The sequence below is a fragment of the Chiloscyllium punctatum genome, chromosome 32 (assembly GCF_047496795.1).
Source record: "Chiloscyllium punctatum isolate Juve2018m chromosome 32, sChiPun1.3, whole genome shotgun sequence".
Classification (NCBI taxonomy): domain Eukaryota; kingdom Metazoa; phylum Chordata; class Chondrichthyes; order Orectolobiformes; family Hemiscylliidae; genus Chiloscyllium; species Chiloscyllium punctatum.
In genome coordinates, this window is record NC_092770.1 from 66,320,481 (window position 1) to 66,331,072 (window position 10,592).

General features: G+C 43.3%; 1 protein-coding gene across 3 annotated transcripts in view; it reads left to right on the top strand.

Annotated features, from left to right (window-relative positions):
- pdzrn4 (PDZ domain containing ring finger 4) overlaps positions 1-8,791 on the top strand; it is a 477,824-nt gene extending 469,033 nt beyond the window's left edge. For all 3 annotated transcript variants that reach the window (XM_072552568.1, XM_072552569.1, XM_072552570.1), the window contains 3 exons: positions 1,368-1,469; positions 2,905-3,021; positions 6,568-8,791. In XM_072552568.1, the coding sequence (XP_072408669.1) occupies positions 1,368-1,469; positions 2,905-3,021; positions 6,568-8,121 (1,773 nt within the window). In that variant the 3' untranslated portion in view covers positions 8,122-8,791. The remainder of the gene's footprint in view (positions 1-1,367; positions 1,470-2,904; positions 3,022-6,567) is intronic.
- The last annotated feature ends 1,801 nt before the right edge of the window (positions 8,792-10,592 follow it).

Genomic DNA, 10,592 nt, shown 5'->3' on the forward strand with positions numbered 1-10,592 from the left:
TTGGAGGAGAGGCAGGTGTACCTCTGTCTCACCTGGAAGGACTGTTTGGGGCCTTGGATGGAGGTGATGGAGGTAGTATGCCAGCAGGCTTTGCATCTATTAGGTTGCAGGGGAAGATACCAGGGGTTTGGGGGGGTGGGTGGAGTGGGTTTATTGGGGAGAGTAGTGCAAACTGTGAACAAAAGTATACAATTGTAGTGTTAGTGAAGGATTATCTTTATTTGTTTACAATTTGGAAAAGTTAAAGGGTATACATGTGCACACTATCTGATTCAGGTGAGAAATAAAGAGGTTAGGTTTCCTGTCAAGACCATTTTGTGTACGCCTAGTAGAAGCAGTCATGTCTTGCTAGTAACATGGGAGTGACTCGTTTTAAGGCAGTCCCACATGTCAGGCAGTTGTTTGAGTCAATTCAGCAGAGCATAAAGACATTAAATCAGTGACAACTGTATGGCATCCAGTCAGGTGTATTGGAGATTCAAGGGCTGCTTTAATGCGGAGCAAGCTTTCTAATTGAATCTGGGCTCAATTTGATAATACTTTGACCTGCTGTTAATGAAATTGCAGGAGTATATGGGGACATATCTTGTTTTGGTAAGCAGGAGCATAGGAAGACGGTCCATTCAGTGTTCTGGTGGGTCTGGTACATTGAAGAAGCTTCACCATTTTTGTCACTACTGACATTTAGAAGTACTGATATGTAAGTATTAACAAGATAACCTCCTCAGTTTTTGCGTGAATTACCTTTTGGGAACTGTTTTGAAAACGTTTGTGTTTCAAATTTTACTTAACAAGTTGTTTCTTCCTGCGTAATGAAAAGGTGCATTGTGAGTGAGCCTTTGTCCAAACAACGTTTGTGTTTTAACCCAAGCAACGACGTTGTGATTCGGTGTCAACAGTGGAAAGTAGTCGGGAGTCTGTTAGCGATGCAGCTGCTGTCGTGAGACCAGGCAGCGTTACATTTCTTCACAGCCTCCTTCCCCATCCAAGTGGGAGTCGGCTGATGCCAATTGCAGTAGTGTAATCTGCGACAGACGCATCCATTATCTCTAAAGGGAAGGGAGGTGAACGGCACATGTCATGTGTCAGTGATTGGAGTTGGTGGGTATCTGTTGGTCGATGGAGCACATGTTAGGCATTGATGAACATTAAGGCTTCTTTTTACGTCAGGATTCCTTTGTCTATTGATAGCAATGCTGTGCAGAGAGTTCCTAATCGATTGGTGTCAGTTGCTTTGGTCACAATGTGGAAAGCTATGTGAATTCTTAACCGAAATGAGTTGTCATTTGCATTGTCCAATGTCAACCGTCAACAGTGTGAGAACAACAGCTGCCTTTTTGTCTTGACAATTTGTTTGTTTCTTGCAGATAAATGGGAAGGACGTTCAAGATCGGGAGGAGGCCGTGGCCTTACTGTCCAGCGAGGAAAGCAGGAACATTCTGTTGCTGGTTGCCAGACCAGAGATTCAGGCAAGTATCGCATTGAGAACAAATTAGCTTGCTATGTGGATGAGTCTTTCACATGTTGGAGTGGTCGTGGAGAGTTTCCCGACAAGAGACATCTTTCACATTTGGCATCGAAGTGGCCATAGCAGGTCATTGTGACGCCATGAGATATCAGAAAGGACCCTTCTGTTAACTGGGCTCGATGACATGTTTTTCAGCCGAGTATCGGCTACAGGTTAGGCATTGTGGAGGCGTTAACATTCAGCACTACATTTCTACATGTCCACTTGGATTACAACCGGACAGTGTGCCGCAGAGATTGAAGTGGTACTAATGCATGAACCCAGGTTTTTATTAGATTGGTTGTTCTCTCTTGCTGTCCATAGCCAGTGTGGACAGTTGGAATCAAGGTGACACGAGAAGTGTCGTGTTGATACTCCTCCATGTGGTCGAGGATAGGCGTCTGTCAAAGTTTCGTCAATGTGATGAGTCTGCGAGTAGTTTGAAAGGTGGTAGAAGCACCATCAAGACCAGCAGTGAAATTTGCAGCGATTGCCAAATTATATTGTTATGTCAGAATGAAAGTGAGAGAATACATCACCATTGGCTTCAATGAGGTTTGGAGTGAAAGTTCGGTGGCTCAATGGCCAGCACTGCTGCCTCACAGTGCCAGGACCCGGGTTCAATTCCGACTGTCTGTGTGGAGTTTCCACATTCTCTCTGTCTGTGTGAGTTTCCGCCAGGTCCTCCGTTTCCTCCCACAATCCAAAGATGTGCAGGGTTAGGTGGATTGACCATGCCAAATTGCCCATAGTGTTGAGTGATGTACAGATTAGGTGCATTAGTCAGGGGTAAATATAGGATAATAGGATAAGTGAATGGGTCTGAGTGGGTTACTCTTTGGGGGGTCGGTATGGATTTGTTAGACCGAAGGGCCTGTTTCCACACTGTAGGGATTCTATGATTCTTGGTGTATTTTATGTCTCCACCTGTATCCTTTGCAGGATTTCTTTTTAAATATGAGGATCCCGTGGCCCTAAATGAGTCCATTATCCACCTGAATTGGTACTTAGAATGAAGTACAATGTTGGGTTCCGTTGGGATTTGCAAAGATGAGCTAGAATGTTAAACTGCACTTAGTGCATCCTTTCATTTTGCAATATCTGCACATTGCTTGTGCAATGTCGAGAGTTACGGAAAGCGATATAAGTGCAAATCTCGAGGTTTAGAAAGTGTGGGGGGGGGGGGGGTGTTTTGTCAATGTTTTGGTGGCAGCGAGAATACACCAGAGGAACAGTTGAATCTGCAGGTTTCATCATGCAATGCATTTATGGAACTTGTTACAGTGTACGGGACAGCAATGTAAGATTGTTTCATGGTAGAGAGTCAGTATTATGTGACTGGAGCGTGCCCTCATGCCCTTTTTTGTAACACCCTGTTTCTTCCCCGTTTCTGCCAGTTGGATGAAGGATGGCTTGATGATGACCGGAATGAATTTCTTGATGAGCTTCATATGGATATGTTGGAACAGCAACACAACCAGGCAATGCAGTTCACAGCTACCACACTCGAGCAGGTAAAATTCATGACAGCTTAACAGATTCTCATCTGATACTTGCTAATGGAAAATGTTTACACTGCACTAAGTGACATTCGCATATTTTGCCCTTCAAAACCACTTTATTAAAAAGCAGCTAGTTGACACAAAACTGTTAGAAATAAAGAAAATCATTCAGTACAGTCCTGCCATACTTGTGCTTTTTCATTAAGAAATCTCTAACCTTTTTTGTTCGTTGTCAAATTTGTTTACCTCATCTGGAATGTATTTTGTTTCTGCACTGATTTGTGGAACCATGGAAGAGTTACAGTACAGATACAAGCCTTTCAGCCTATTGTCCATTCTGGGAAAGGAACAAATACAGTCTCAATGCTCCCACCCTTTACCCATACTAACTAGAGTCACCCCATTCTGTATTCTTCAATCCATAACTCGGGAGTCGTCCACACTTCAGTGTGGCGTTTGTATTTACTGCCCAGCCCCTTTTGGACTCTGAATTTGTGTCTGTGTTAGAGGTGAATGTCAGGAGTCCAGTTCTTAATATCCAGCTTGAGACTGCCACACTGAATTTGTTAAGACCTTACTACCATACTGCCATAAAATTTTCCCCAATTTCCTAATATATCAGCAGCAAGACTTTGATTTAAGCTTTTCAACCTCTAATAGACAAGGGTGCTCAAGCAAGGAATAGATTACCCACTGCCATTAGCTAATAGTTGCCATACACTGGATTATCAAATGGAATCAGTTCATCCATTGCTTGTCATTATGTTGTTCGGATTGGTGCCAAACTTGACCATATTGAGAATAAACCAGAAAGCCAGTAATCTGATGTCCACAATTGTTCTCATATTCCACACATCCCAATGGTCTCACTTCTAACTGGCACTGGATTTTTCTAACTGGCAGTGATCCCTATTTGACCTGAGCATTAGTAAAGCTCTTCAGTCAGCTAAAACCACTTCACTTCTCTGATCATCATTTGATCTTCCACAGCTGTTTCGCCTCCACTAAATTTCCCACTAATTTTCCCTGATTTAAGGAAAACCATCCCAACTTTTTGTTCTGATGAAGGGTCAGTGGACCCAAAACATTAACTCTGGTTTCTCTCCACAGATGCTGCCAGACCGGCTCAGTCTTTCCAGCAATTTCTGTTTCTGTTGCCAACTTTCCTGCTGTCTTCACTTAACCGAAGCCCCTCATCACTAGTACAAGTACCTTTCCAGTAAATCCCTGCACCTATATTAATATCTTCTCAGAGTAGGCCTGGAATAACTGAATGATATTAATGATTCATTGTTGCTTCATATTTGCATTGATGAAATCAATTATCCTGAGATTACATTACGGTCTTACCTATTCTTCCGTTTGCTGTTAAGAGTTATGCACAGACAGCACAAGATTTCTCTCTAGGTAAAAACAATGACTGCAGATGCTGGAAACCAGATTCTGAATTAGTGGTGCTGGAAGAGCACAGCAGTTCAGGCAGCATCCAAGGAGCAGTAAAATCGACATTTTGGGCAAAAGCCCTTCATCAGGAATAAAGTCTGATGAAGGGCTTTTGCCCAAAACGTCGATTTTCCTGCTCCTTGGATGCTGCCTGAACCGCTGTGCTCTTCCAGCACCACTAATCCAGAAACAAGATTCCTCTCTGCTGCACCTTTTTAAAAATTTACTGTTTCCTTTAAAGGTTTACTTGTTTCTTTCATTTATTCTGCATCCTTCTTACTTCCATTGGAAAAATTCCATCTCCCAAATAGTTGCCTCGTTCACTTGTCCACCTTTACCCGGTTCAAGTCTTCCTCGTTGTTAAAATTCATCCAAAAACTTTGGCTGTCACAGCTAGTAGATAAAGATGCATACCATTCTCGGGCCACAAATGTAATTGAGAACATGAAAACTTTCTGCTGAAATGTTTGCAGTTGCAGAAGATTCTGTTACCAGGGGACAGACGTCCAAACATTGAAAGGATTTATGTTCAGACAGAGGAATGGGCAGGTTCAGCATTAACTGTGAATGGCATTAGGGTTCTTTGATGTGTGATGAACCACTGCATTAATGTAAATACTCTTGAGGTTGCTGCTTCAAGGAAATATGGTGTACAAGGCAGATGCTTAATGCTCCCAAGTTATCAACATCTGCTCCATTTAGCAAGCACTTGAACAGGCTTTGGAGCAAAAGTAGGCATTTTGCCCATCAAGTCTTCATTGCTATTCAATAAGATCTTGGCACGTCTGACGATCTTCGAGTTCTCTTTCCTGCCTCATCCCCATAACACTTGATTTCTTCCCGAGTAGGAATCTGTCACTCAACTTTCAAACAAAGAAATTATTCAGCATTGAAAGCCCTCTGCAGTGAAGAATTCTGCACTCTCTTGAGGCAAAGAATTCCTCTTTTGTTTTAAGTGGGTGACTCTTTGCTCTGATATTATTCCCTCTGCTCACAAACTCACCCACAAGGGACCGCCCTGTCTGCATTAACCATGCTAAGCCCTCTAACAATTTCAGTTTTCAATAAGAACTAAGAATAACTTGGAGCCAGAGAAGGCATTCCAGCCACTCAAGCCTGCATTTGATACAACCATTGCTGATCTCTTCTCAGACTCGACCCCACTTTTTTTTGCCCACTCTCCATAATCCTTCAACTCATTGTTTATTAACGATCTGTGTGTCTCTCTCCTCATTTTTCTCAATGACCCAGCATCCATTAATTCTGATTAGTGAATTTTGCAGATTCTTGGATCCTTTGAGAGAAGTGATTTCTCCTTATCTGTTTTAAATTTGCTGCTCCTTATCCTAAAACTGATCTTTGCCCCAAGGGAATAGCCTTGGTCTACTTTACGATTATCCTTTAGCTTAATTTTTTTGGAAAACCTCCATTTGATGTCATTCTTCTCAACTCGAGAGAGTATAGGCCTAAACTACTGAATTTCTTCACAAGACAAACCCCTCCTCATGAGACCAATCTAGTCAGCCTCCACTGAACTACCTCCAACATTACAACATTCCTCCTCAAGTAAATGGACCAAAAGTGTACACAATATTCCAGGTTGAGTGTGACCAGTGTCTTGTACAGTTACAGTGACTGTTCTCTATTTCCATGAGCAATAAATGCCAAACTTGAATTTGTCTTTATTACCTGCTCACTAGTTTGTGATTCATGCACAAGATACCCAGATCCTTCTCATCCAAAACACCCTGAAATTTCTGTGCATTAAGATAATACAGTGCCTTTGTATTCTTACAACCTAAATGGATAATCTCACACTTACCTACTTCAACTTCATCTGCCAAATTTGACTCATTCACCTAATCTTTCCGGTTACATTTTAATTTCCCACCTATTTTAGTGACAGATGTAAATCTACCTAGAGTGCTCTCTATCCCAGCATCAAATTCATTGATATAGATTGTAAATAGTTGACAACCATTGTTCTACACTGTTGATCACACCATATGCTAATTTGTTTGGGATTTTGAGAGTATGATTTTGATTTAAAATGTTATATAACCTTATTATCCAGGCCATTCTGCATCTGAACTAACTTATTTTCAATCAACACAGAAAAAACATGAAGAAGATGGTGGGACGACCGATACCGCAACTACCTCTTCGAATAACCACGAGAAGGACAGCGGGCTCGGCCGCACAGATGACAGTGTGAGGAATGATGAGAGTTCGGAACAGGAGATCCTTGGAGAGGAGCAGAACAGCACCTCGCTGCAAAGTCAGGGGGACCTGGGCTACAGCCAGGATACCCTGGGCAGCAGTGAGATCCAGTGCAACGAGAGCTTCATCTCGGGGGAATATAATGACTCTGACTTTGTGGGCACCCAGGATGAAGAATGCGAGCGGTTCAAGGAGCTCCTGGAGCTCAAGTGCAAGATGAGCAATCGAAGCCAGTTTGACCTCTACTACTCCACCAGCACAATCCAGTGTGGCAGGAGGCAGCAAGAGGTGGTGGACCGCGAGCTGGAGATGCTCAACGAGGAGCTAAGGAATATCGAGTTGGAGTGCCAGAACATCATGCAGGCCCACCAGCTGCAGACGGTGAGGGAGGAATACGGCGATGTGTGGTCGATCCACGGCAGTGGATTCGGGAACTACAACACTAGCATCGACTCGCCCAGGGGGAAGAAACTCGCCGACATCATGGAGCACCCGGAGAAGTCAGACAAGGACAGCTCCAGTGCCTACAACACAGCTGAGAGCTGCCGCAGCACCCCCCTGACTGTGGACCGCTCGCCTGACGGCTCACTGCAGCGAATTGTCAGCATCACCAACAAAAAGAACCTGAGGAGCTCCATCGAAGCTGTCCAGGCTGCTGCCATGGCCTCGCCATCATCGTCGTCACCCAGGCGCATCAGTGCGGAGGCCAGCCCCACCGTCAGCAGCTCCTCAGAGACACCGGAAACAGCCGTGCCTGGTGACGACACGGAGCATGTGACAGAGGGGAGCAAATCCGGCGAGGGTGGTGAGCACGTGCCCTACCTGTCAGCCTATCACAGCTCACCCTACCGACACGTCAACATCCCTGCGCACGCGCGGCACTACCAAAGCTACATGCAGCTCATCCAGCAAAAGTCAGCGGTCGAGTACGCCAACAGCCAGCTGAGCCTGGTGAGCATGTGCAAGGATGCCCACAAGGCCACAGCGGACTCCAAGGCCGAGTGGAAGGTCAAGATCCGCAGTGATGGCACTCGCTACATCACCAAGCGCCCAGTGCGTGACCGCCTGCTCAAGGAGCGTGCCATGAAGATCAAGGAGGAGCGCTGCGGCATGACCACAGATGATGACGCCGTGAGCGAGATGAAGACGGGCCGCTACTGGAGCAAGGAGGAGCGCAAGCAACACGTCGTGCGGGCCAAGGAGCAGCGGCGGCGCAGAGAGTTCATGATGCGCAGCCGCCTGGAGTGCCTCAGGGAGAACCCCCAGAGTGGCGGTGAGGGCAAAAAGGAGGTCAACATTATCGAACTGAGCCACAGAAAAATGATGAGGAAGCGCAACAAGAAAATCTTTGACAACTGGATGACAATCCAAGAACTCATGACACATGGTGCCAAGTCCCCAGATGGCACGAGAATCTACAATTCCTTCCTGTCAGTTACTACTGTGTGAAAGGGACTTTTTTTTAAAAACAAAATAATAAAGGACACTACCGATTTGTGGTAGAATACAATTGCCTCGTTAAATGTGGCATGTCACTTTTTTTCCTATCTCAGAACTGCTTCTAATCTGATTACGGTTTTTACGAGCAGTTACCAATCACTTTTACAAAATGTATTACGATTTGTGGTACCTTTGTCTGTAGGTTGCAACTTCCTGTCATCTTCCCCATGATCTTCAGTCCTGTTATTTGTAAAACAAAGAGCCATATTTCATATGATATTATGCCCATGTAAGTTAAGAGTCTGACTTTCTTACAAGTCCATTAATCATTATCCAGGTTTCTTTTGTAATGTATGTTTGTGTTATTAAAACTATAATTATAATACCAAATTCCAATAGCTTTGCATACTTGTCCACATGCATTGCGGTGCTAGCATTTTGCATAACTTTACTTTCTCTGCTGCCAAGTGGAGCATAAACTATTAACATCCAAGCTTTTAACTTTCACATTTGTTCAGCCATGTATTGTACAATGAGACTGTAAATTAAAAAAAGTGTATTGTCCAAGTAAAGTGTAGGTGGATGAGTGACTCGTACTCTAGCGGAATCGATGCTGTAGTCAGGTAAATGTGGTTATTGTGAAGATGAAAAAATAAATTATTGCTTATATTTGAAGAAACAGACTGCAGAGTAAACATTATTGCAAAATCTTTTTCCTGCTCGCATCACCAAATATCTTCCTGTTGACATTGAACAGCTTAACTGGCCTCAGGAGAACTATTATTTTAAAGACTACTGTCTGCAATCAATAGTGGCTCTACTACATTTTAAGCATTGAATTTTCCAGAGGCGACATGCTTTTTTGTTAATCCGTGTAGTGGGTTTTAATCACCAATCAGACTCACATATGCATCATCTTTGCCATTGGAATGAGGCCATTGTGGATAACAAATCTTTGAAATAGAGAAAGAAAACAAACTATTATTCTGAACTCAGATGGTAGCAAGCCACCCATCCTAAGGTCAAGTGCTCGGACTGAGTGCGCTCTGAGACAAACTATGTAAATCTAATTTCAAGCCAAGCGGTTGCTGGCAGGAGCAGAAGAGTGCAGGCAATGATCTGCAATTCAAGCAACCTTTTTAGCATCTGTGGTGGCACGCTGGCTCAGAATTTAGACGTGGATCCAAGCAAATTGCATTTCTGCGAATACACAGTTTGAGCAGCTGTCTTAGGGGCACACAACATGGGTTGTTCTAAACGCTGGTTTGAGTTGAGAGCATTTCATGAGTGAAAATCCTGTGGCATTCATTTGGCTAATTTTGGGGTCCTCCATAGGAAGAGCAGAATCAATGTGCAGGCTCTCGGATAGAGTTATCCAACCCGGCTCAATTAGGAAGAGAATAGTCAAAGTAAATTTTGGCCCTTTCGAGGACAAATGGTGAGGTAATAATGGGAGACTCAAATGGCAGAGACACTAAGCCAGTGTTCTGTCTCCGTTCACCAGTGTCAGCACGGTTTCACAAAAGGCTTGATAAACTTGCTGTACTGAGGATCTAACCAGCAAGGTAGACAATGGAGATCCTTTGAATTGTTGTGTCTAGCATTCCAGAAGGCATTTGACAAGGTACCACATGAAAGACTGATCCAGAAGGCTACATCCCAGTATTGCCAGTTCTTGTTTTCCAAAAAAATTTAATTTCTATGTTTGAAAATGATTTGAGGTAAGCCTATGGTCCATTCTGCTTAATGTAAATAACTAAATCGGTGCATTGAACATCATTAAACCCACATGAGATATAAATTAGTTTTCCATTGAAAAAGTATGATAGGATGAGCAGATAGGAGACACAAATTGCCCTTACATCCCCAAGCTCAAACTTACCATCTGCCAACAATTCTTGCTTTGAAACTATATTTCGTCTAAAATGAGACTAGGATTGTACTTGACCGATCTTCACTGTAGAATAGCCTATTGATGTTCGATATCTAGGCACACATGAAGGATGAGGTCAAGGACTTGCTGTGCATCCTAGATTACAGTCACAGCAGGGAGCAAAGGAAAAAAGAACAAAGTAAGAGTTTTATCAGATCCATAGGTATAATAAAGATTTGAAAACATGCTCAATGCTGACCAAAGTTATCTTAAAGCCCCAGGTTCAATTCTCAAATTAGGCTGCAGCAAACTGAGTTTTGTTGGGTTCATCCAACAATATTTAGTTCTTATCTCAACCATACGTAAATGCAAATAAAGAATTTGTATCAGTGGCATCAGGCTGGTGATTCCTCTTTAAAAAAGAGGAAAGCATTGTCTGAGTATTGCACAGGAAATGCTTGTTAATTCCTTACCTTCAAAATGATTTATGACTCCAGAGAATGTTATGAGATGGGGGAGGGGGCAAGGGTAGAATCTAGCTGTGGCATAAGCAAATATATTAGAACTATCAATTTTAAGAGGACAAGAGCTTTCTGAATGACTACTT